This window comes from Symphalangus syndactylus, chromosome 1 (genome assembly GCF_028878055.3).
Source record: "Symphalangus syndactylus isolate Jambi chromosome 1, NHGRI_mSymSyn1-v2.1_pri, whole genome shotgun sequence".
NCBI lineage: Eukaryota > Metazoa > Chordata > Mammalia > Primates > Hylobatidae > Symphalangus > Symphalangus syndactylus.
This window is the reverse complement of record NC_072423.2, coordinates 41,662,545-41,689,620: the sequence shown is the minus strand read 5'-3', so window position 1 is coordinate 41,689,620 and position 27,076 is coordinate 41,662,545. Positions and strand designations below refer to the sequence as shown.

The window sequence follows — 27,076 nt, the reverse complement described above, 5'->3', positions numbered from 1 at the left end:
TATATAAAGTGTATATATATACTTTAAGTTCTAGGGTACATGTGCACAACGTGCAGGTTTGTTACATATGTATACATGTGCCATGTTGGTGTGCTGCATCCATTAACTCGTAATTTACATTAGGTATATCTCCTAATGCTATCCCTCCTGCCTCCCCCCACCCCACGACAGGTGTGATGTTCCCACCCTGTGTCCAAGTGTTCTCATTGTTCAATTCCCACCGATGAGAGAGAACATGTGGTGTTTGGTTTTCTGTCCTGAGGCAGTTTGCTCAGAATGATGGTTTCCAGCTTCATCCATGTCCCTACAAAGCACATGAACTCATTCTTTTTTACAGCTGTATAGTATTCCATGGTGGATATGTGCCACATTTTCTTAATCCATTGATGGACATTTGGGTTGGTTCCAAGTCTTTGCTATTGTGAATAGTGCCACAATAAACATACATATGCATGTGTCCTTATAGCAGCATGATTTATAATCCCTTGGGTATATGCCCAGTAATGGGATGGCTGGGTCAAATGGTATTTCTAGTTCTAGATCCTTGAGGAATCGCCACACCGTCTTCCACAATGGTTGAACTAGTTTACAGTCCCACCAACAGTGTAAAAGCATTCCTATTTCTCCACAACCTCTCCAGCACCTGTTGTTTCCTGACTTTTTAATGATCACCATTCTAACTGGTGTGAGATGGTATCTCATTGTGGTTTTGATTTGCATTTCTCTGATGGCCAGTGATGATGAGCATGTCTTCATGTGTCTGTTGGCTGCATAAATGTCTTCTTTTGAGAAGTGTCTGTTCATAGCCTTTGCCCACTTTTTGATGGGATTGTTTGATTTTTTCTTGTAAATTTGTTTAAGTTTTTTGTAGATTCTAGATATTAGCCCTTTGTCAGATGGGTAGATTGTAAAAATTTTCTCCCATTCTGTAGGTTGCCTGTTCACTCTGATGGTAGTTTCTTTTGCTGTGCAGAAGCTCTTTAGTTTAATTAGATCCCATTTGTCAATTTTGGCTTTTGTTGCCATTGCTTTTGGTGTTTTAGTCATGAAGTCCTTGCCCATGCCTATGTCCTGAATAGTATTGCCTATGTTTTCTTCTAGGGTTTTTATGGCTTTAGGTCTAACATTTAAGTCTTTAATCCATCCATCTTGAATTAATTTTCTTATAAGGTGTAAGAAAGGGATCCACTTTCAGCTTTCTACACATGGCTAGCCAGTTTTCCCAGCACCATTTATTAAATAGGGAATCCTTTCCCCATTTCTTGTTTTTGTCAGGTTTGTCAAAGATCAGATGGTTGTAGATGTGTGGTATTATTTCCGAGGGCTCTACTCTGTTCCATTGGTCTATATCTCTGTTTTGGTAGCAGTACCATGCTGTTTTGGTTACTGTACCCTTGTAGTATAGTTTGAAGTCAGGTAGCATGATACCTCCAGCTTTGTTCTCTTGGCTTAGGATTGACTTGGTGATGCGGGCTCTTTTTTTATTCCAATCCAGCTTTGTTCTTTTTGCTTAGGATTGTCTTGGCAATGTGGGCTCCTTTTTGGTTCCATATGAACTTTAAAGTAGTTTTTTCCAATTCTGTCAAGAAAATCATTGGTAGCTTGATGGGGATGGCATTGAATCTATAAATTACCTTTGGCAATATGGCCATTTTCACAATATTGATTCTTCCTACCCATGAGCATGCAATGTTCTTCCATCTGTTTCTGTCCTCTTTTATTTCATTGAGCAGTGGTTTGTAGTTCTCCTTGAAGATGTCCTTCACATCCCTTGTAAGTTGGATTCCTAGGTATTTGATTCTCTTTGAAGCAATTGTGAATGGGAGTTCACTCATGATTTGGCTTCTGTTTGTCTGTGATTGGTGTATAGGAATGCTTGTGATTTTTGCACATTGATTTTGTATCCTGAGACTTTGCTGAAGTTGCTTATCAGCTTAAGGAGATTTTGGGCTGAGACGATGGGGTTTTCTAGATATACAATCGTGTCATCTGCAAACAGGGACTATTTGACTTCCTCTCTTCCTGATCAAATGCCCTTTATTTCTTTCTCTTGCGTGATTGCCCTGGCCAGAACTTCCAACACTGTGTTGAATAGGAGTGGTGAGAGAGGGCATCCCGGTATTGTGCCAGTTTTCAAAGGGAATGCTTCCAATTTTTGCCCATTGAGTATGATATTGGCTGTGGATTTATCATAAATAGCTCTTATTATTTTGAGATACATCTCATCAATACCTAGTTTATTGGGAGTTTTTATCATGAAGCACTGCTGAATTTTGTTGAAGGCCTTTTCTGCATCTGTTGAGATATTCATGTGGTTTTTGTCTTTGGTTCTGTTTATATGATGGATTACGTTTATTGATTTGCATATGTTGAACCAGCCTTGCATCCCAGGGATGAAGCCAACTTGATCATGGTGGATAAACTTTTTGATGTGCTGCTAGATTTGGTTTGCCAGTATTTTTTTGAGGATTTTTGCATCGATGGTCATCAGGGATATTGGTCTAAAATTCTCTTTTTTGGTTGTGTCTCCGCCAGGCTTCGGTATCGGGATGATGTTGGCCTTGTAAAATGAATTAGGGAGGATTCACTCTTTTTCTATTGACTGGAATAGTTTCAGAAGGAATGGTACCAGTTTCTCTTTGTACCTCTGGTAGAATTCAGCTGTGAATCTATCTGGTCCTAGACTTTTTTTGGTTGGTAGGCTATTAATTATTGTCTCAATTTCAGAACCTGTTATTGTTTTATTCAGGGATTCAACTTCTTCCTCGTTTAGTCTTGGGAGGGTGTATGTGTCCAGGAATTTATCCATTTCTTCTAGATTTTCGAGTTTTTAATTTGCGTAGAGGTGTTTATAGTATTCTCTGATAGTAGTTTGTATTTCTGTGGGATCGGTGGTGATATCCCCTTTATAATTTTTTATTGTGTCTATTTGATTCTTCTCTTTTCTTTTTTATTAGTCTTGCTAGCAGTCTATCAATTTTGTTGATCTTTTCAAAAAAAAAACAGCTCCTGGATTCATTGACTTTTTGAAGAGTTTTTTGTGTCTCTATCTCCTTCAGTTCTGCTCTGATCTTGGTTATTTCTTGCCTTCTGCTATCTTTTGAATGTATTTGCTCTTGCTTCTCTAGTTCTTTTAATTGTGATGTTAGGGTGTCAATTTTAGATCTTTCCTGCTTTCTTTTGTGGGCATTTAGTGCTATAAATTTCTCTCTGCACACTGCTTTAAATGTGTCCTAGAGATTCTGGTATGTTGTATCTTTGTTCTCATTGGTTTCAAAGACCATCTTTATTTCTGCCTTCATTTCATTATGTACCCAGTAGTCATTCAGGAGCAGGCTGTTCAGTTTCCATGTAGTTGAGCGGTTTTGAGTGAGTTTCTTAATCCTGAGTTCTAGTTTGATTGCACTGTGGTCTGAGAGACAGTTTGTTATAATTTCTGTTCTTTTACATTTGCTGAGGAGTGCTTTACTTCCAACTATGTAGTCAATTTTGGAATAAGTGTGATGTGGTGCTGAGAAAAATGTATATTCTGTTGATTTGGGGTGGAGACTTCTGTACATGTCTATTAGTTCCACTTGGTGCAGAGCTGAGTTCAATTCCTGGATATCCTTGTTAACTTTTTGTCTCGTTGATCTGTCTAATGTTGACAGTGGGGTGTTAAAGTCTCCTATTTTTATTGTGTGGGAGTCTAAGTCTCTTTGTAGGTCTCTAAGGACTTGCTTTATGAATCTGGGTGCTCCTGTATTGGGTGCATATATATTTAGGATAGTTAGCTCTTCTTGTTGAATTGATCCCTTTACCATTATATAATAGCCTTCTTTGTCTCTTTTGATCTTTCTTGGTTTAAACTCTGTTTTATCAGAGACTAGGATTGCAACCCCTGCTATTTTTTTGTTTTCCATTTGCTTGGTAGATCTTCCTCGATCCCTTCATTTTGAGCCTGTATGTGTCTCTGCATGTGAGATGGGTCTCCTGAATATAGCACACTGATGGGTCTTGACTCTTTATCCAATTTGCCAGTCTGTGTCTTTTAATTGGAGCATTTAGCCCATTTACATTTAAGGTTAATATTATGTGTGGATATGATCCTGTCATTATGATGTTAGCTGCTTATTTTGCTCGTTAGTTGATGCAGTTTCTTCCTAGCATTGATGGTCTTTACAATTTGGCATGTTTTTGCAGTGGCTGGTACCAGTTTTTCCTTTCCATGTTTAGTGCTTCCTTCAGGAGCTCTTGTAAGGCAGGCCTGGTGGTGACAAAATCTCTCAGCATTTGTTTGTTGTAAAGGATTTTATTTCTCCTTCACTTATGAAGCTTAGTTTGGCTGGATATGAAATTCTGGGTTGAAAATTCTTCTCTTTAAGAATGTTGAATATTGACCCCACTCTCTTCTGGCTTGTAGAGTTTCTGCCGAGAGATCCGCTGTTAGTCTGATGGGCTTCCCTTTGTGGGTAACCCGACCTTTCTCTCTGGCTGCCCTTAACATTATTTCCTTCATTTCAACTTAGGTGAATCTGACAATTATGTGTCTTGGAGTTATTCTTCTCAAGTAGTATCTTTGTGGTGTTCTCTGTATTTCCTGAATTTGAATGTTGGCCTCCCTCACTAGGTTGGGGAAGTGCTTCTGGATAATATCCTGAAGAGTGTTTTCCAACTTTGTGCCATTCTCCCCGTCACTTTCAGGTACACCAATCAGATGTAGGTTTGGTCTTTTCATATAGTCCCATATTTCTTGGAGGCTTTGTTCATTTCTTTTTACTCTTTTTTCTCTAAATTTCTCTTCTCGATTCATTTCATTCATTTGATCTTCCGTCACTGATACCCTTTCTTTCACTTGATCAAATTGGCTACTGAAGTTTGTGCATGCATTACATAGTTCTTGTGCCATGGTTTTCAGCTCCATCAGGTCATTTAAGGACTTCTCTACACTGTTTATTCTAGTTAGCCATTCATCTAATATTTTTTCAAGGTTTTTAGCTTCTTTGAGTTGAGTTTGAACATCCTTCTTTAGTTCAGAGAAGTTTGTTATTACTGATCATTTGAAGTCTTCTTCTCTCAACTCGTCAAAGTCATTCTCTGTCCAGCTTTGTTCCGTTGCTCGTGAGGAGCTGCATTCCTTTGGAGGAGAAGAGATGCTCTGATTTTTAGAATTTTCAGCTTTTCAGCTGTCGTTTCTCCCCATCTTTGTGGTTTTATCTCCCTTTGGTCTTTGATGATGGTGACGTCCAGAAGGGGTTTTGGTGTGGGTGTCCTTTCTGTTTGTTAGTTTTCCTTCTAACAGTCAGGACCCTCAGCTGCAGGTCTGTTGGAGTTTGCTGGAGTTCCACTCCAGACCCTGTTTGCATGGGTATCACCAGTGGAGGCTGCAGAACAGCAAATGTTGCACAATGGCAGATGTTGCTGCCTGATCCTTCCTCTGGAAGCTTCATCTCAGAGGGGCACCCGGCCGTATGAGGTGTCAGTCGGCCCCTACTGGGAGGTGTCTCCCAGTTAGGCTACTTGGGGGTTAGGCACCCACTTGCAGAGGCAGTCTGTCCATTCTCAGATCTCAAACTCCATGCTGGAAGAATCACTACTCTCTTCAAAGCTGTCAGACAGGGACATTTAAGTCTGCAGAAGTTTCTGCTGCCTTTTGTTCAGCTATGCTCTGCCCTCAGAGGTGGAGTCTACTGAGGCAGGCAGGCCTCCTTGAGCTGCAATGGGCTCCAACCAGTTTGAGCTTCCTGGATGCTTTGTTTACCTACTCAAGCCTCAGCAATGGCAGATGCCCCTCCCCCAGCCTTGCAGCAGCCTTGCAGTTTGATCTCAGACTGTTGTGCTAGCAGTGATAGAGGCTCTGTGGGTGTGGAACCCTCCAAGCCAGGCACAGGATATAATCTCCTGGTGTACCATTTGCTAAGGCCATTGGAAAAGCGCAGTATTAGGGTGGGAGTGTCCCAATTTTCCAGGTACCGTCTGTCATGGCCTCCCTTTGCTAGGAAAGGGAATTCCCCAACCCCTTATGCTTCCAGGGTGAGGCAATGCCCTGCCCTGCTCCATGGGCTGCACCCACTGTCTGACAAGCACCAGTGAGATGAACCCGGTACCTCGGTTGGAAATGCAGAAATCACCAATCTTCTGCGTCACACATGCTGGGAGCTATAGCCTGGAGCTGTTCCTATTTGGCCATCTTGGAACCTCCTGTGATAACATTTTTACCAACCTTGTCTATTTAATTCTTAACACAACCCCATCAGGCAGGCGCTGTTGTTTTGCCCCTTTTTTTTCTTTTTTTAGACTGAGTCTTTCTCTGTTGCCCAGGGTGGAGTGCAGTGGTGTAATCTCAGCTCACTGCAACCTCCGCCTCCCGGGTTTAAGCGATTCTCCTGCCTCAGCCTCCCAAGTAGCTGAGATTACAGGTGCATATCAGCACGCCCAGCTAATTTTTGTATTTTTAATAGAGACGGGGTTTTGCCATGTTGGCCAGGCTGGTCTTGAACTCCTGACCTCAAGTGATCTGCCCTCCTCTGCCTCCCGAAGTGCTGGGCTTACAGGTGTGAGCCACTGCGCCCAGCCTGTTTTCTCCATTTTTGAAGTAGAGAAGATAAGTGATGAGTTTCAGTTCTTATAGGTAGTAAGAGGCAAAGCTGGGATTCCAACTTGTTTTTCTGATTCCAGAGTTTCAATGCACTCCCAAGATTTCCCACTGTGTAGGAAACTCTAGTGTAACCCTGATCAGGCACCAGGCACTGGTCAAAGTGCTTTACATAGATTATTTGATTCACTTGTTGACCTCATCTTAAGGGTAACTATATTATGTTTCTCGTTTTACAGATAGGGAAAGTGGGACATAGAGAGGTAAAGCAACTTGCCCAAGGTCACACAGCTAGTAATATTTGGCCTCAGCTCAGATTTGGCCCCATTTGTGCTGGCTCAAGAGTTTGTGCTCCTAACTGCTATACACACACTCCTGCCCCATTTCCTCTCAGAATAAAGGTAGGAGACAGTCCACAAGTGACAGATGCCACACTATCTTCAGCAGGAAGCCTGGAGAAAGTTCACGAGCACATATAGGAGATTCCAAAGGCAGTGTCCATGGGTTGACATGGGGACCCACATGACCACTGCACCTGAGGCATTGTGATGGGAAGCCATCAGGACATGAACTTGTTCTTGCAGCACTACAGGGAGGAGCAGGAATGAATCCAAGGCTCAGACTCCACCCAAAAGGCCAGCCTGTCATCCTGGCTCTGCCCACCAGCCTCTGTGAGGTCACTTCTTTCAGAGGGGACTTACGCTAAATGAGTGAGGCACCAAATGCCTGTAGTTTGCAGTGTTCATGGGAAGCTTAAAAGCTGGAATTTTAGATGAATTCAGCATTTTCTTGACATTTTAGACTTGATTTATAATCAACGGTTATTTTAGCCCTAATGGCAAAAAACACCAGTTTGGCAGTAAAAAGCATTAATATAAAGGAAAAAAGGAAACCTGAGGTAAAGAGGAAAAGGGTGCTTCTTTTCCTCTGCTCTTTCTTACCTATTTTTTTCTTTTTCCTCTAATACCCACGGGCTAGGTATAATCTTGGTGCATAATCTTGGAACCCTCTCCTGCTTCTGCCTGCATGACTGTCTCTCACTGGTCTCCCTGCACCCACTCCACCCTGAGACAAAACAGAACAATTTCAATTCCCATGTAGAAACCCTTGCATTACAGTGTTGACCAAACTTGACTGAAGTAAGAGGCTCTCTAGAAGTACCTGTTAAAAACACCAGAGTCCTGGGCCCCAACCCAGAACAATGACTCTACATGTGAAGAAGGGGGGCCTTGTGAGCTGTGTATTTAGCGGAGGCCACTGGTGATTCTTAACCATAAACAAGCATGGGAAATGACTTTTGGCCAGGTTAATGATCCTCTCTCCTCATTCATTTAACTTTCTCCAGGAGGCAGGCTTCTCAAATCCCTTGCCATGCATGTCCTGCCTCTCAAGGGGCTATAGGTTTTTACAGATAGGACATTCACACGTGAATGTTCCACCACATTAATTTTGCCCCTTCATTGTAAGCTACCAGTTCTCAAGGAGGAGACAAGAATGTGTTGTTTCTTTCTTTTTTGAGAGGAGTAGGATGGAGAACAAAGCCTCAGTGAAGAATAGCTAAAACATTTTTAAAACTGAAATGTTGCTCCTTGTAATTCTTCTCCATCAGGATGAGCCTGCAGTTGCCCCTCAATGCCTTCCTACTGCAGAATGTATCTGAATCAGGACTGCACCCTAATTTCGGCTTCATCCCTCAGAAGCCCAGCCTAGGGCTCCCAGGACCCCACTGGAGACCTTCCAATGCCTGAGCAGGGAGGGCAGAGGCTGCTGCTGGAAAAGACAGAGCTGTGGTGCTGTAGTGGGATCCCGGGGGCAGCGGGTCCTCAGCACCTGAACAGTGCAATCTGGAGGCCACCAGGTCCCTTCTGGAAGGATGCAGCAGTGCCACTGCATTCCAGTTAGCCCCTCCAAGCCTGCCACATGGCTGTCTCTGAAGTAGTCGCCTTGCAGCTCCACACTAATTTACCTCTCTCTGTAAGTTTTCTGAAGTCGGCTTCCAGCTCTACTACTGAGAGGCTGTTTTTTCATTTGTAAGTCACATAATTGAAAATCCAGTTTTTATAATTTTTTCCCCTACCAGTACACATTTCTCAACCACAGGGAAGCCCCTGGAAGCCTGCTAAAAACAGCCATAGGAAGGGGTGCTGGGAAGTCTCTTCTGGGGGCACATTTGCTCTCAGTTGCAGTGACCTGGTCCTCGGATGCCAGCCAACACAGAAAGGGATGCCTGTCTCCTCTGCTTGCCAAAGCTATCCAAGGACACGCAGATAGACTCCATCTCTAAACAGGAAAGTTGTATCTAAGAGGTAGAACAAGGTAATCTGTGCACAAGTGAGCTCTCTGTGACTGCATATTGTCAGGTAGCCCCGAGGGACACTGTACAGGAAGATCTCGAGCTCTGAACTTTAGGCTAGGTTGAAAGCAGAAAGTGGTGAGAGACAGCAGCCAAGAGGGTGACCAGAATGAATGATTGCTAGAAATGCCCAGCTGAGTTTAAATGAGGCATTCCATGGTTAATGTCTCCACCCTAGACCCTATTTTTGCTGGATGTTGTTTTCAGAAAAGCAGTTCACTGAAAAGTATGGGAATAAAATAGCTAAATTTATATAATGCCTGATATGGGCCAAGCACTGTGTTAAATACTCAACTTCTAATGCTTTCAACTCCCTCTTTAAGGTAGGCACTACTGCTAGTTTCTAGAGAAGGAAGCTCAGGTGTAAGAGGTCAGGTGACGTGTCTAGTGAATGGTATGTAGAGCTGAGATTCCACCCCAGGCACAGAACCTGAGCCTCCCCACCACACTGCAGTGTTTCAGCTACTCCTTAGAGCCCAGGAACAGTGAGTCTGGTCAAGGTCTTAGGAGAAGACCAGCACATCTCAGATGCTAGTCCTTGAGCTCCACCTGGGAGCTTGTTAGAAATGCAGGCTTGCAGCCCCATCTCAGACTTCCAAAATCAATCTGCGTTTCAGCAGATTCCCCAGGTGACTCTTGTGCTCTCTGAACGTGAGCAGTTCTGGGTTCCAATTCCCACTCCACAGTTTGGTCTGGCTCTTTCCTCTACACTCCAATCTTCCTCTCTTTCTCCCCCTTCCCATAGTTGAAGTGTGGAGGGGGAAGAGAACGATGAACAGACTTTAAAATATAAAATGATCTCTCATGTTCTTATCGTTTCGACACATTCCTCTCACCTCCAGATATTCTGATTCATCCTCAGCAAAGTCCTGATCTGTGCTGACAGGGAAAGGGACTCCACTAATTGGAAGCGGGGAGTCGGGGAGTAGGGGAGGGAGGTGAGGGGGCAGACACCATGGTCAGGACCACTCTGGAGCAAGCCAGGTCCTGGGTCCCTGCGTTCCTCTGTGCCACCGCTCCCTGCTGTCTGGCCCCACACCCCTGTTGGCTTCCCTCCTCTGGGGAGGATAACAAAGGCTGGCTCCCCCACCAGGAGCGTCCTGAGACGTCCCTGAACGTGACAGTCCCTCCAGCCACTGCCGATGTTATTAATTTTTAAAACAAACTTCCTGATTGAGGTTCTGGCTGCCTCTAAATTGTCTCTACAAGGAGACTGTGTACTAATTAACCCATAGAAACAATCAATGATGTACCTTTTTCAAGTTTCAGGGTGATTAGAATATGAAAATGAAGAGCACAATGGTGCAGATGTTTTAAAATCACAGCAGACAGCAATTAGTGACACGGAAACCAGCTGCTTATCTCTCCAGATAAAGCCTCTTAATAGGGAATTACACTGGAGGAGCCATTACCCAGATGGATCTCACATGATTTACAGAGGAGGCGGGGCAGTGTTAACTTTGATTTGTGAGCCAGGTTCTTGTCAAGCTTCCTTCCTTACCTCAGAGGAAGGTGAATTTGTGGCTGGGGTGGAGACACGGGCTTCACCTTTCTACCTGGTGGCCCAGGTTAGGGACACCACCAGGATGAGGCGAGGAGAGAACAATGGTGTTTACAGAAGCCACCAGCACCTGTCTTCTTGATTCAGGCTCTATTGTTTTGAGATCAACTCAGTCAGCTATCTCTGTGCAGAGGGGAGTGAGGATCTGGGAAGGGGAAACAGTGAGTGGCTTGCGGGCTGCCCTAGGTTTCACTGGAAAGAAAAGGCCCCTGCTTTCTGCCGCTTGGCTTTGGAGTGTGTGCGTGTGTGTATGTGTGTGTGTGTGTGTGTGTGTGTGTGTATGTCTGTGCCTGCGTGTGATATAGGGAGTTCATAGTCAACATTTTTGAATGGATTTCTCATTTTTTATTTTTTTAACATGATTGAGGTTAAATGTACATATACTGAAAGGTACAGATGTTAAGTATGCAGTTCAAAGAATATCAACAAATGTACACAGCTGTGTGACTTACACTCCTATCAAGACACAAGGTACATCCATAACTCCCTGGAAACTCCCTCATGCCCATGCCAGCCCTTCCCAGCCCCTGTCCCACCACACTCTACCCTGGAAGCAACCACTGTTCTGACACCTATCATAATAGATTTGTTTTGCCTGATTTACACCTTTATATAAACAGAATGGTACAGTGTGGATCTTGGGGTCTGGCTTCTTTGGCTCAGCGTGATTATGTGTATGTGTGTGGCTTATCCATGTGGTGGGGTGTGTCCATGCTTTGTTTCTTTTATAGATAAGTTTGTCTGTTCTCCCTTTGATTGGCACCTGAACTGCTTCAAGGTGCTAACGACTCTGAATAAGCTCCTATGAAGTTTTTATAAAAGTCTAATTGTGGATGTATGTTTTCTTTTCTCTTGGGTAAATATATAAGAGTGGAATTGCTGGGTCTCAGAATTAACTTTAAAAGACATGCCGAGAGATCTTCCAAAGTGATTTTTACTGTTTTATGCTCCCTCCAACAATGTATGATAGTGTCGGTTGCTCCAGATCCTTGTCAACGTTTGTTATTTTCAGTCTTTTTCATTTTAGCCATCCCAGTGAATATGCAGTGGTATCTGATTGTGCTTTTAATTGACATTTCTTTGACGGCAAATAATGTTTGAAGACATTAATATGTGTTCACTGGTCATTCCTACTTGTTACCAGCATAGCATATTTTGACAAACGTATTTTGCAGTTGTTGGGTGAGGGTAAGTTGGTTGATAGTATAGATGAAACCTCTGACGGGTTTTTTTCTGATTTTTTAGGAAATTTGTTCAGCAATTCCTGAGAGAGGAGTGTTGAAATACCTTTAATTGTGGAATCATCTGTTTCTTCAATTCTCTTAGTTTTTGTTTTATATATTTGAAGTTCTATGGTGAGGGACAAACAAATTTAGGATGATTGTCTCTTCTTGGTAAATTGACTCTATATCATTTTGAAATGTCCATAATTATCTCTGGGAATGCTTTTTATTCGGAAGCCTATTTTTCCTTATATTAATATAATCACTCCAGCATTCTTATGTTTAGTGTTTGTGTGTTATGTCTTGTTCCCTCCTTTTACTTTTAAGCTGTCTTTATATTTAAAGTGTTTCTCCTATAAGCAGCATGTAGTTCAGTTTTTCTTTTTTATTCACTCTGATAAGCTGCCTTTTATTTTCTTGCAGTGTATAATTTTTGGCATCTCTGGAGTTAATATAATTACTGATACTGTTGAGTTTAAGTTTACTATGTTGTTTGTATTTTCTGTTTTTCCCATTTTCATTCTTTCTTTTTTTCTGCTCTCTTTTAGAGTCATCAAGCATTTTTTTAGTAATCCATATGTTTCCTTTTATTACATTTTAGATATGCAACTTTTTAAATACTGATTGCTGTACAGATTACAATGTGTACCCTTAAAATATTACAGTCTACTTTGAACTAATATTACATCCCTTCACATATAAGATTACAAATGTATACTTCTATATGTACACTCTTACTCTGTTTTATTGTTGTTGTAGAGTTTATTTCTACAAATGTCATAAATCCTAAAATGCATTGTTATTATTTCTACTTTAAGCAGTCACTTGTCTTTTAACAATCTTAACAAGAATAGAATATTTTGTATACACCAATGTATTTACCATTTTCAGCACTTTTCATTCATTCATGTAGATGGTTTCCATCTGGTATCATTTCCTTTTGGCCTAAAGAACTTTCTTTTACATATCTTGTAATTCAGGTCTGCCAGAAATGAATTCCCTCGGTTTTTATTTATCTGAAGATATCTTTATTTTGTCATCATTTTTAAAGAATATTTTCACTGGATAGATAAATTTGACTGTTTTATTTTCATTTCAGTACCTTACAGATGTTGGCTTATTGTCTTCTCATTTATATTCTAATTAATGAGAAGTCAGACTTTTTTTTTTTTTTTTTTTTTTTTTTTTTGAGAAGGAGTCATACTTTGTTGCCAGGCTGGAGTGCAGTGGCGCGATCTCACCTCACTGCAACCTCCACTTCCTGGTTTCAAGCAATTCTCGTGCCTCACCCTCCAAAGTAGCTGGGATTACAGGCGTGCGCCACAACACCCTGCTAAGTTTTTTTTTGTATTTTCAGTAGAGACGGGTTTTTGCCATGTTGGGCCAGGCTGGTCTTGAACTCCTGACCACCTCAAGTGATCCATCCCTTGGCTTCCCAAAGTGCTGGGATTACAGGTGTGATCAGACATTATTTTTGCACCCCTATAAATAATCTCTTTCTTCTCTGATGGCTTTTGAATATTTTATCTTTATTTTTGGTTTTGATCAATTTGTCTACAGTGTGCTTAGATATGATTTTTATGGGTGTTTTTATTCTGCTTGGGATTCGTTGAGCTTCTTAGCTATGAGAATATGTAGACACTAATCTTCCTTCTGGTATTCTCATTATCAGTATGTTAGACCTCTTGATACTGCTCCATAGATCAGTAAGGTACTGTTTTTCCATTATTATAATTAATTATTGTTATTATTTTCCCTTCTGTATTTCGGTTTGGATAGTTTCTACTGCTTTCTCTTCATGTTTACTGAACTTCTCTTTTGCAATGTCCTAGAATCTGTTAAGCAACTCCAGTGAGTTTTTTTTTTGTTTGTTTGAGATACTGTATTTTTCAGATTTAGAATTTTCATTTTATTATTTTAGTGTAGTTATTGCTATCCTGAGACTTCCCATATGTTCATCAATTATGTGTATCTTTTCTTTTAAATACTTGCACATTTTCATAGTAGCTGTTTGGAGAGCCTCGGATTGAGTTTTACCCTCCTGATTGTGGGTCCCATTTGCCTGCTTCTTTGCCTGTCTAGTAAGCTTTTTATTGTGTTCTGGATATTATGATGGATGCTATAAAAACTGATTTTGTTGTTTTCCTTTAAAGAGTTTTGACTTTTGTTCTGACAAGCAGTTAATTTATTGGCAGATCAGCTTTATGCTATCGAGAGTTCTTTTCAGAATTTGTTAGAGAGGGGCTCGAGTAGCCTTTATTCTAGAGCTGGAATAATTCTGCTCTTAAGGAGTACCATTTCTGAGATCTCAGCTGAATGCCTGGAATCATTCATTGAATATTCATTGAAGCCTCCCCACTCTGTCTGGTGAGAAATCTAACCTTGCCCAATACTATATGACCTAAGGACTCTATGTTTAGCTGATAGCCCCCAGTAGACAATCTCTGCTAGGCTTTGTGAAGTCTTACCTTCAAGTGAAGACTAAAATTTTTCCAGATACTTAAGATAATCCCTATGAAGGTTTCTAGAGTTCCTTTCTACATAGCTCCCCCTTCTCAGGTATCCTAACCTGCAAATTCCATTTCCCTCAGGAGGCCCAAACTCTGATCTTGGTTTTTTCTTCCCAGTGAAGTCACAGCTATCTGGGCTTTTCTTCCCTATGCCCAGATTTAGAAAGTACTCCCAGGCATAAAACTAGGGCTACTCTAGAACCTTGTGAGTTTCCCTTCTCTAGAATCTCAGCCTGTGTTGTCTATTGTCTAGTGCCTGAAAACAATTATTTCATGTATTTTGTTTAGTTAGTTTTATATTTATCTCCATGGAAAGGTTATGTCTACTACCTATTACTCTATCATGGCTAAAATCAAGTCAGTGATTATTTTGAGTTACGCAGACTTATTTACTGCTCAAAGAGGTATATGATAGGGCTCTCTGTCGTGTATGAGCTGTTACCACCTTCAGTAAAAGAAGTGCTCTAGTATCATCCACAGCCCCTAAATAGCAAATAAGAATGAATTTTATGGGAATAACATCCAGGTGAATTCCCAGGGTGACAGGATATGAGGATGGGTTCAGTTTACATATTTAATTGGAAACTTCATATTCGTTTAGGAGCTGGATAGCTTCTCTGTGTCCATTGGAATCAAAGAATCATAAGACCATGGTACTAAAAAGATATGTAGTGACATTCTTCTCACAACTACCAGTAGCAAATGCAGGAATGAACTGGGCTAAGGAGAGATAAGCTTTGGGTCAATTCCAGTGGAAGTTGGAATGTGCATTCCTCCTGTTCATGAGTGGAAATGGTAATTTTTCAGTTTTGTTTTAAATTAAATGACAGAGCTGTTTCACTCTCTCTGTCTCTCAAATGAAATGCCTTGCTAGGCCGATCTGTTCCATTGGGGGTTTAGGGGTTAAAAGGAAGGTCTGAAACATTTTTCTTGCCCCATTCACTGGCTACAGTTCAGAAATGTCTTTGCAAAATCCTAGGACTTTGTGAAACACATTTGAAAGCCACTGAGCTGGAACATCTCTTGATAATATCAGAGCCTCTCTAGTCCTTAACCCAGACCCTGTCTTTGATATAATCCAGTGGTTCTCAACTCTGTCTGCTCATCGGGATCACCTGAGAGCTTTGAAAAAGTACTACTGTTCAGGTTCCACCTCCAGAATGTTGATTTAATCACGCTGGGTCAGATCTCAGGTATGTTGATCTTTACAAAACTTCCTAGCTGATTCTAACATACAGCCAGAGTTGGGAACCTTTAATCTAGTCACACAGCTTGTGGCTGCATTCTTTGTCTCCCACACTCAGCTCCTACTGAGGCCTGAGCATTTGCTTTTAGCTTCAGAGATGGCCTGCCAGGATTCTCCAGGGGTTCAGAATCCCACAGTGGGAGGTCATGAACACCCACATTCCTAGTTCTTTCTTTTTTTCTTCCTTTTTTTTTTTTTTTTTTGAGACAGAGTCTCTCTGTGTTGCCCAGGCTGCAGTACAGTGGTACGATCTCAGCTCATGGCACCCTCCACTTCCTGGGTTCAAGTGATTCTCCTGCCTCAGCCTCCTGAGTAGCTGGGATTACGGGTGCACACCATGATACCCATCTAATTTTTGTATTTTTAGTAGAGACGGGGTTTTGCCATGTTGGCCAGTCTGGCCTTGAACTCCTGACCTCAAGTGATCCACTCGCCTCAGCCTCCCAAAGTGCTGGGATTACAGGCGTGAGCCACCATGCCCGGCCTGTCTGGTCCTTTCTTATCCACTCAAATCATTGGTTCTTCAGTCCACCTCACCTTCACTTGGAACACCTACACAGGGAACTATGCTAGAGTGTCATACTATGTAAATTACGGAGAGTTCAGAGAGCAGAACAGGAATGCTCAGTGTTGCTAACTTGCATATCCTAACAGGCCTATGGTGGTTGGTTCTGCATATTTATCACCAAAAATTGCTGTGAATATTACAGCAACCACAGAAGGGCCCTACCCCAGAGAAGAAATGTGATGTTAAAACATGAGATTAGTGGTTTTAAAACTTGGTTGTCCATCAGAATTCTCCTGAGGAGCATGTTAAAATGCATATGCCTCATTCTCTCCCTGAGAGATTGTGAGTTTGTAGGTCTACAGTGGGCCCCGGTATCTGTATTTATAACCAGCACCTTCAGGGATTCTGATACAGTAATCTAGGACCACATCTTGAGAAGTGCCAAGTTCCAAATTAAGAGATGAGGCCTCCCTCATTGCTCCATACCCAGGCATATTGTCCTGCTCGTGTAACCCAAAATATCTTACAAACAGTAAATTTAAATTATTGGTGTCAGCAGAAAGTAGCACAGACATAGCTAACCCAAAAGAGTAGTTTATCTCCCACAAAGTCAGGCTTGATTCTTTTTTTTTTTTTTAATGAGTTATGTGATTTTTCTTAGATTCAAATCACAATCTTCTCATTTCCTTGCAATAAACTTTGCTTTAGGTAAGCCTGAGATAAGGCTGGGTCACTCATTTGCTTCCCATTTTTTGGATTTTTAAGATTTTACTCAGTGATTTTGTTTTGAAAAATAAACTAAAAAATGCTTTTTAAAAAGAAACCTAACTTGCACACACTTTAAATGTATATTATTTAGTCAACTTATAGGGAAGAGAATAGCTATCTACTTTACAAAAGAATTCTTTACATTCAGAAGAACTTGCTTCCATGAAGAAATACTGTAAGCACAAATCTGCCTAGTGTTTTCAGAGTTTCAATGAAGCATTCGACCTAGGCTCAATGTGCATGGAAAACATTTTTCTTATAAAAGTGAGCCACACCTTCGAAACTGCCATGAATTTCACAAACAATCAAGTCTTGGGAATGGAGAGATAGGTGGGAGGCAGCCAGGCAGCCATGAAGCGTGCTAAGTTAAGTTTGGTATTGAAAGTTTTCCACCAGAATTGTGTGCCCAATGTGGAATATCATTGACTGTTCCCTCACATGTTAGCTGTTTTAGGAGATAGTTCTGCTGAGGGCTGAGGGTGGTATAAAGGCTTAAAAAGACTCAGACCTTATCAAAAAGACAAAAACAAACCCCAAAACTCTCAATCTAAAGAGAAAAAGGAGATGTGGTGCATAGGTTAATAAAGACCTGAGTCAAAGAGCCCAATAAGATATCATCTCCCCAGACCACTAGGATGGGAGGCAAAGGCTGTGATGTGTGCTTCCCCTGTCTTGCAGCTTGCCTTGTCCATCTCTGTCTGGATGGAGTAAGTGCTCAGTTCTCAGCAAAGGACATATTGGAACTGACAGCCTCACTATTGTGTATATAATATGTCATGGCTGACAGATGAAGCGCATTGCAATGGGATATAGCCATCAGCCAAGGCTGGAGGAGGCCTTGTTCTCTGGACCTCTTAGAAAGCACTCCTTCTGGGTCCTGCCTGCCCCTTCTCTGCAGCCCAGCTGAGTGAAGATCTTAAAGCACCATTCCCCCCATTACTCCTGATCCTTTGTTGTGCTTCCCTTTTGTCCACCCTGCACTTTGATTGCTGAGCACTCCCAGCAGGGCAGACTGCAGCTGAAATGGTAGGAACAATGGGATCAGGCAGTGGTCCAGGGAAGCGCTAGGGACCGGGCATGCTTAACTGTATTACTCTCAGCTGGTCTGCCCTGGGTGTAAGTGAGCAGGCCCCACCTTTCAACTGCTAGGGTGAAATCCACCCTTCTGACAGTCTCATGGCCTTCCCCAAAGGCAGAGTTAATTGAAAAGTGAAACAATTAGGATATGGGGAGAACTAACAGTAAAAATTGCATTGAAGGGGAGTTACCTTATAAGCTCCTTTCATCTCTAAGTATTTGGGAAGGATTTCTTGTTTAGCACGTAAGGCATTTCAGTGTTCCAGTTTCATTAGGAGCCATCATCAAATGACAGATTAGTAGTGTATTGTCTTTTGTGTGCAGCTGTGTATTTTGCCATGGTAATAGGCACCTCATCCATTTATTTATTTAACCAGCATTTATCGAGAGCTTTCTGGGTGCTTGGCTTTGTAGTAGGCCTTGGGGATAAGACGATAAGTCTCTGACCTCAAAGTACTTATAGTCTAAGAAAAGGAAACAGAAAAGTACACAAATAAATGCCACCTAGCAGTATAAAGACTGTGATAGATGTCTTTATGGGAGGCAGTGGCAAATACAGGAGGTATACAGAGAATAAGAAATTAGGCTGAAGCAGTGACTGTGTTTGCAGACAACATGTTGCAATATATAGATCATTGATCTCACTATTGATAAAATGAAATACCTGTAGTAAAATGTATGCTTCTTCATTCATTCAGTAGATGTTTATTGAGTGCCTACTGTGTGCCAGGTGCTCTGCCTAGTACCTCTGTGATGGTGTATACTAGCAAGAAGGGGAGACAGGCATTTAATTCAGTTAGCACACAAATCAAATGTAAAACTAAAACTATGGTATGTGCAACAAAGATAAGTTACATGGTTTCATGAAAACTTACAATAGGGGTATTTCTATAAGGTAGGAGTGTCTCCCCAGGATTGAGCTGAAGCCAGAACATGAAAAAAACATTAATTAGGGACTCTGCTAGGTACCAAGAGTAAGATAATGGAACAGCAGAGGAAAAATGGTAGGAGTTAGGGCCCAAGATCCTGGCCTAGCCTCACCATGGAGCCTCTCTGTGGACTTTGGTGCCCAGAACTAGAAAAGTGATGGGGGTAGAGGTGGGAAAAAAAGAAGGCCACTACAGGTCCTGTTTTACCCAGGTCCAAAACAATCACACCGTTTGTCCCACTTTTTTTTTTTTTTTTTTGAGACGGAGTTTCGCTCTTACTGCCCAAGCTTGAGTGCAATGGCGCGATCTCGGCTCACCACAACCTCTACTTCCCGGGTTCAAGTGATTCTCCTGCCTCAGCCTCCCAAGTAGCTGGGATTACAGGCATGTGCCACTACGCCCGGCTAATTTTGTATTTCTAGTAGGGATGAGGTCTCTCCATGTTGGTCAGGCTGGTCTCGAACTCCCGACCTCAGGTGATCCACTCGCCTCAGCCTCCCAAGTAATGGAACTACAGGCGTGAGCCACTGCACCCAGCCATCCCGCTGTTATTTTTAATAATCACCCCCACTAACCTTCAAGGTGCCCCAGTATGAGTAATCATACACTGACACCCTAAGGAGCAGAAAACTTAGCCTCCAAGAGCTCCTCTAGACCTGTGATCCTGTTAGTAAACACCGAGTGCCAGCTAATTTCCAAAGCAAAAATAGAAACTAGCAAGGCCCTGATTCATAAAAGATAAGTAAGTGGCACTTAATATTTTATGCCACGAATAAGATTTCTATGTTTTTGCTGAAAATGGAATAGCAGCCTATGTCCACAGCAGTAATGCCAGTAAACACCCTCAAGTGGTCGGATTAATTCTCTATATGTTGATGATGGTGGTGTTTCTGCTATAAGCTGCAAGATGCATAAAAAAATTAAATTGTTTTCTTAATTTTCTCCTGGATATTTACAGGCTTCACTTGAGGAAACTATCTCATGATGCTTACAAAATATTGTAAGTATAAACAGGATTTCACAAAATCAGGGAGGCAGGAAATAACCCTAGGGATTCCAGAAACTAGTGTGAAGGAAATCCTAGTTTCATAACTACCTTGAATTGTCCCTGTAATGCTTTATGCCATCTGTGTTTTGACTCAACAGGGGCTCTAAGACATGTTTTCCTATAAAGCATAAGTTCTATAGCTTCAATGAAAAATAGAGATAAAATGAGATATAAAAAGATAGATGATAGGTAGATAGAAAGATAGAAAGATAGATAGATAGATAGATAGATAGATAGATAGATAGATGACAGATAGATATTACCAGCTAAAATTTTCTAAATTCATGAAGCCAGTCATCATATACTTTCTAGAGGGGTTCTTCAATTTACTAATATTTTCTCTTTTTAACAGTCCTTAGGCTAATGCATCCTGTAAGTTTACTACTCTATGTATAAATTGGGCTTATAATAAACCTTAAGGAATGCTCCTTTGAACTAGTATCATGGCTTAAAATTCATCTGGAACAGTGAAAGCATATTTTTATTAAAAATAGCTTTAATATCTCCATACTATGTGCTCACTATCCATTCTCATTGTGATTTTGTAGACACAGATTATGTCGTGCCTCCAGCAACAGGTTCAGCTTTTTATTTTAGCTGGAGAGAGTCAGTCCTGAGGAAGATGCTGGAGACATTCCTTTAGAATCAATGTAGGGGAAACACAGTTGACAAAGTTCAGAGGAGTGATCTTGAATGACAACTATTTTTTTTTCCTGACACATTTGTCTAGTGGACTCAAGATTCCTTTTGAGACTATCCAAGAGTTTCCTCAAGAAAGCAATAAGTGCGTAATATAAAGTTTAAGGATTTCTTTGCATGCTAACCCCCAAACACAGCAACATTCCTAGAGTCCACAAGGATTTGAAGGCTTAGGACAATTCTTGTGTGTTTCTTTTCTCCCATTTCTTCTCCATGCCCTTGATTGGCCCACTTTTTCCCATGCAGGCTTCATACTTCTCCCCTTAATTCCTCAACCTGGGCTGTTTTTACTGGTTAGAGTGGTTCCTGATAAGCTACTTGTACAGAGATGTTGAGCTCTAAGACAGAGTACAAGCTGAAATGAACTGGAACAGGAGGAAGCAAGGAAAGACATACATTTGAAGAGAAGCAGGGACAGAAATAAGAGGCTGCTCGAGTTAGGTGAAAGAACACTGGGAGTCAGGAATTTCAGATTCTCTCCTGGGATTTGCCATCTTTGGCAGGACTCTCCATTGTTCAGGTCTCAGCTTCTTCACTTGTAATATAGCATGTAAAAGTGTAAAAAGGCACTGGGCTAAGTGACCTTTATGTCCCCTCCCTCCTGTCTCTAAAGATTGCATTAAATCAAGGTAGGTCAAGATTCCTGTTATTTAGGGAGAAAAGACAGCAATTAAAGTGTGCTTACTGATGTTCAAAACCAGTGCAATACATCTTTACTACTGCAATTGAGAAAACCTCTGTAAAACATTCTAAAATTAAAGGTGACTGTTCATTTAGGTATTCGTTTCCAATTTTCAGATCATTGAGACTTTTGATGTCAAATATTAAGTAGCTTCAACATGCTCATCTTTGTTTCTCTCTCTCTCCCTCTCTCCCTCTCCACTCCGCCCACCCTTAGGCTTACGAGAGGCCCCAGAAACATTCAACTCTCCATTATGACACGGGCCTCCCACAGGACTTCACCGGTGACACCTTAAAACCAAAGCACCAGCAAAAAAGCAGCAGCCAGAACCACATGGACTGGTCCACCAACTCTGACAGCGGACCCGTCACTCAGAATTGCTTCATCAGTCCAGAGTCTGGCAGAGAAACTGCAAGCACCAGCAAGATTCCAGCTCTTGAGCCCGTGGCTTCCTTTGCAAAGGCCCAGGGTAAGAAAGGCAGTGCAGGGAACACGTGGAGTCAGTTGTCTAACAATAACAAAGATCTGCTCTTGGGAGGTGTGGCTCCATCCCCAAGCAGCCACAGCTCACCAGCCCCACCCAGCAGCTCTGCTGAGTGCAACGGGCTTCAGCCCTTGGTGGATCAAGATGGAGGAGGTACAAAGGAGCCCCTAGAACCACCTACTGTGGGCAGCAAGAAAAAGTCCAGTAAAAAAGATGTGATAAGTCAGACCATACCAAACCCAGACCTGGATTGGGTCAAGAATGCCCAGAAAGCATTTGACAATACAGAAGGGAAAAGGGAAGGTTATTCCGCAGATAGTGCCCAAGAGGCATCACCAGCCAGGCAGAACGTGAGTTCTGCCAGTAATCCTGAAAATGACTCAAGTCATGTCCGGATTACTATCCCCATCAAGGCACCCTCTCTGGATCCAACCAACCATAAGAGGAAAAAGAGACAGTCCATTAAAGCGGTGGTGGAAAAGATCATGCCAGAGAAAGCCCTGGCTTCTGGAATCCCCATGAGCAGTGAAGTAGTTAACAGGATACTTTCCAACTCTGAGGGGAATAAGAAGGATCCCCGTGTCCCTAAGTTGGGTAAAATGATAGAGAATGAGTCCCCCTCAGTTGGCCTTGAAACTGGTGGAAATGCTGAGAAAGTTATCCCAGGAGGTGTGTCTAAGCCGCGGAAGCCACCCATGGTCATGACACCTCCAACATGCACAGATCACTCTCCATCGAGAAAGCTGCCAGAAATCCAGCATCCAAAATTTGCTGCAAAACGAAGGTGGACTTGCAGCAAACCAAAACCTAGCACCATGCTTCGAGAGGCAGTTATGGCCACCTCTGATAAACTGATGCTGGAGCCCCCGTCTGCATATCCCATCACCCCATCCAGCCCTCTCTACACCAACACAGACAGTCTTACTGTGATCACTCCAGTCAAAAAGAAGCGGGGACGACCAAAGAAGCAGCCTTTGCTCACAGTTGAGACGATTCATGAGGGAACTTCCACCAGCCCCGTCAGTCCCATCAGCCGAGAGTTTCCTGGCACCAAGAAAAGAAAGCGACGACGCAATTTAGCGAAGTTGGCCCAGCTAGTGCCGGGAGAGGACAAACCCATGAGCGAGATGAAATTTCACAAGAAAGTTGGAAAGCTCGGCGTGTTGGATAAGAAGACCATCAAAACTATCAATAAGATGAAGACACTCAAGAGGAAAAACATCTTGAATCAGATCTTGTCCTGTTCCAGCAGCGTTGCTCTGAAGGCAAAAGCTCCCCCAGAGACCAGCCCTGGGGCAGCAGCCATTGAAAGCAAACTGGGCAAACAGATTAATGTTAGCAAGAGGGGAACCATCTACATTGGCAAGAAGCGGGGCAGGAAGCCAAGAGCAGAGCTGCCACCCCCATCCGAAGAACCCAAAACAGCCATCAAGCACCCCAGGCCTGTTTCTAGCCAGCCGGATGTTCCAGCCGTGCCTTCCAACTTTCAGTCACTTGTGGCGTCTTCACCAGCAGCTATGCACCCACTTTCAACACAGTTAGGTGGGTCCAATGGCAACCTGAGCCCTGCCAGCACTGAAACCAATTTTTCAGAGTTGAAAACTATGCCAAATCTCCAGCCCATCAGTGCTCTTCCAACCAAAACCCAAAAGGGAATACACAGTGGAACCTGGAAGCTGTCTCCACCCAGACTGATGGCCAACTCCCCTTCACACCTGTGCGAGATTGGTTCCCTAAAGGAAATCACGCTGTCCCCTGTGAGCGAGTCCCACAGTGAGGAGACGATCCCCAGTGACAGCGGCATTGGGACAGACAACAACAGCACTTCTGACCAAGCAGAGAAGAGCTCAGAATCCCGAAGGAGGTACTCTTTTGATTTCTGCTCCCTGGACAACCCGGAGGCCATTCCGTCCGACACCAGCACAAAGAACCGGCATGGCCACCGGCAAAAGCATCTCATTGTGGACAACTTTCTGGCCCACGAAAGCCTCAAGAAGCCAAAGCACAAGAGGAAACGGAAAAGCCTGCAAAACCGCGATGACCTCCAGTTTCTGGCAGACCTGGAGGAGCTAATCACCAAGTTCCAAGTGTTCAGAATCTCCCACCGGAGTTACACCTTCTACCACGAGAATCCATATCCCAGCATTTTTCGGATTAATTTTGATCACTATTACCCGGTGCCATATATCCAGTATGACCCGTTGCTCTATCTTCGTAGGACTTCAGACTTGAAGTCAAAGAAGAAGCGTGGTAGGCCTGCAAAAACCAATGACACCATGACAAAGGTGCCTTTTTTACAAGGGTTCAGCTACCCTATTCCCAGTGGAAGTTACTATGCACCCTATGGAATGCCTTACACATCAATGCCTATGATGAACCTTGGTTATTATGGTCAGTACCCAGCTCCTTTGTACCTATCGCACACGCTTGGAGCAGCTTCCCCATTCATGAGGCCAACAGTGCCACCACCTCAGTTCCACACAAACTCCCACGTAAAGATGTCCAGTGCAGCTAAGCATAAAGCCAAGCATGGAATACACCTGCAGGGACCTGTTAGCATGGGCCTTGGTGACATGCAGCCTTCTCTGAACCCTCCCAAGGTAGGCAGTGCCAGTCTGTCCAGTGGTCGGCTCCATAAGAGGAAACACAAACACAAGCATAAGCACAAGGAAGACCGGATCCTAGGGACCCACGACAACCTGAGTGGTCTCTTTGCAGGCAAAGCCACAGGCTTCTCCAGCCACATCCTGAGCGAGCGGCTGAGTAGTGCAGACAAAGAGCTCCCGCTGGTGAGTGAGAAGAACAAGCATAAGGAGAAACAAAAGCACCAGCACAGCGAAGCCAGCCACAAAGCTTCTAAGAACAACTTTGAGGTGGACACCCTGTCTACACTGTCACTTTCTGACGCCCAGCATTGGACACAGGCCAAGGAAAAAGGAGACTTGAGCAGTGAGCCTGTGGACTCATGCACGAAAAGATACTCTGGCAGTGGCGGGGATGGCGGCAGCACGAGATCGGAGAACCTGGACGTGTTCAGTGAAATGAACCCTTCGAATGACAAGTGGGACAGTGACGTGAGTGGGAGTAAAAGGAGGAGCTATGAAGGCTTTGGAACGTACAGGGAAAAGGACATCCAAGCCTTCAAGATGAACCGCAAGGAGAGAAGTTCTTATGACTCCTCCATGTCTCCAGGTAAGGCTGTTTTTCTTCAGACTTGGATTGTCTAGTTATTTCATTGCTGGGTTTTGCACCTCAGACACATCTGTGGCACATTGTGTCCACTAGTTTGCAAAGAGGTGGGAATCAAATTAAGATGGGTCTCCTTGCACATTTGAGTTTGCTGCACATTTTGTACATTGTTTACTTGGTATTTACTATCTTCCTTCTCTCCTGGAGCCATTGTTTGAGAAACTGTGAAGCCATAACCCTAATAGCTGCCTAGGCTGCAGTCGTGCCCACTATGGTTATGCTTTTTATTAAAGATTCTGTTCTTAGGTCCTCATCTGATCTAATGGTACAGTTTGCTGTTTGGATACAGCCTCTAAAACTCATTAGGAATACCAATAAGATCCAAGAATGCCAAGCCTGGAAGGAAATGACTAGCTAGTTTATCTGGCATGCCAGCTCCAGAAGTCACACATCTAACGTGAGAAGTCTACTGCAGAGCCATTAGAAGCTGATGACCAGTGAATCCTGAAGTCTAACTGATCAGGTAGCCACAGCCTTGGGCCATATTGTTTCCATTTTTTTCCATGGGCATTTGATAAGCTGTCCTGGGCAGGTCCCTAAAATGAAAACTTGACTACGTTCAGATACTTGTCATTTTCATGCACTAAGTGGAAGGAGGCAGGCTGGAAGGTGGTATGTGCCTCCTGCAGACCTTATAGCTGTGTCTCTTTGCATGCCCACTAGAAAGGGATTTTCTCACTAATTTAAACTGAAATCCTGGTTGCTACTAGAAGGACCCTATTCCTTGTCAGTTGCTGGCAGAATTCCCTTGCTAACCTCCCCAACCACACAAAATCCTTCCCTGCTGTTAGGGCCTCACATTTCTGCAAAAGTATCCCTTTGACCCTGGCCTTACATCATATATGATAAGACTCCTATAAAGACTAGAGCGGTTAGTTATTAGGAAAATAGTAGAAACTTCTTACTTAGGAGTTGCAGAAGCTAAAAAAAAAAAAAAAAAAAAAAAAGAGTTCTTGTGTTCCCCCTGTTCCCAAATAGTATAAAACCCTCCAACCAAAGCCTGGCTTTAAAAAACCAATCATCCATGTTTAAGGTTGGGTGTAGCATTTAACTTCTGTTTATGATGTGTACCACTCACTTCTCACTTGTTCTCTCCCTTCCCAGGGAGCCCATATTTCCTGAAGGCAAGAATAGTCTATTATGAAGAATTAGAGACATTTTCTAGGCCAGCAGATTTCAGGAAGAAATATGATTATGAGGTAGAAACCACTTAAAGAACGCCCCAGATTGCCACTAGCTTGTGAGTTGTAGTGGTAGATGTTCTCCTTGGTTAATGAAGAGACCAATCAGCAGTCACATCTCCTGCATTTACTAAAGGTAATAAATGACCTACACTTTGTGTCTGCCCAAAGTGGATGTGCTCTTCTGGGCTTCATCATTTCTCATCATCAGACTTTGTTGAAGGTGCTTGGTTTTATGCAGAGTGCAGGCTAAGCCCACCTGGGCAGGCGGTACTACTTTGACCTTTCATGACATGTGAGAAACTGATCTCTTTCAGCATGATGAAACTGATTCGTGGGACCTACACTAGCTGTGGACAGAAGATGTTCTTATTTTTGTAATTTTATGAGCCTTATTTAGCTAGAAAATAATGGTGAGGGGTAATTGTTAAGAACCTACAAGCAAAAATCCTAACTTAACAGACCCAAGGTGCAAGATCTCAAGAAGCTAAAACCAGACGTTGTTGCATGTTAGGTTTCTCAACGATTTTGCGAGGATTTGTCTGTGCCCAGGCTGTGTTGCTGAGTGCTGGTTGACTTCATAAAATTTCCCAGCTGGGGTTCATGTCCAGTCACTGTGTGCCCCCACTCTAGTTATATTGCTTTTCATGTGCTTGCATTTATATCGCATTCATCACTTTATTAAAACTCCTCCTCATCCCTGTCCCATCTCATCTGATCTTCAGCCAGCCACTTGAGATGGGAAAAAATAGATATCATGATAATGTCATGAAAGAAAGCTGGATTCAACCCGAAGAACTGGATACAAGTCCCAACTCTGTTACTAATTCTCCGTGTGGCCTTAGGCATGGGATTCCACTTCTTTGGGGTACTGTCTGCCCATCTGTAACTCATGGGGTTGGGCCAGACCTCTTGTGTATAGTGTGCTTCCATTCTTAAAGCCATTTCACATAAATTTTTGTGTAACAGCCTTTGTGCAATCTT

The 27,076-nt window shown here is 42.7% G+C and overlaps 1 protein-coding gene across 3 annotated transcripts in view; it reads left to right on the top strand.

Annotated features, from left to right (window-relative positions):
• Window positions 1-27,076, top strand: part of SETBP1 (SET binding protein 1) — a 390,764-nt gene that overhangs the window by 253,577 nt on the left and 110,111 nt on the right. For all 3 annotated transcript variants that reach the window (XM_055233550.2, XM_055233568.2, XM_055233558.2), the window contains exon 4: window positions 21,395-24,854. In XM_055233550.2, coding sequence (XP_055089525.1) covers window positions 21,395-24,854 — 3,460 coding nt within the window. The remainder of the gene's footprint in view (window positions 1-21,394; window positions 24,855-27,076) is intronic.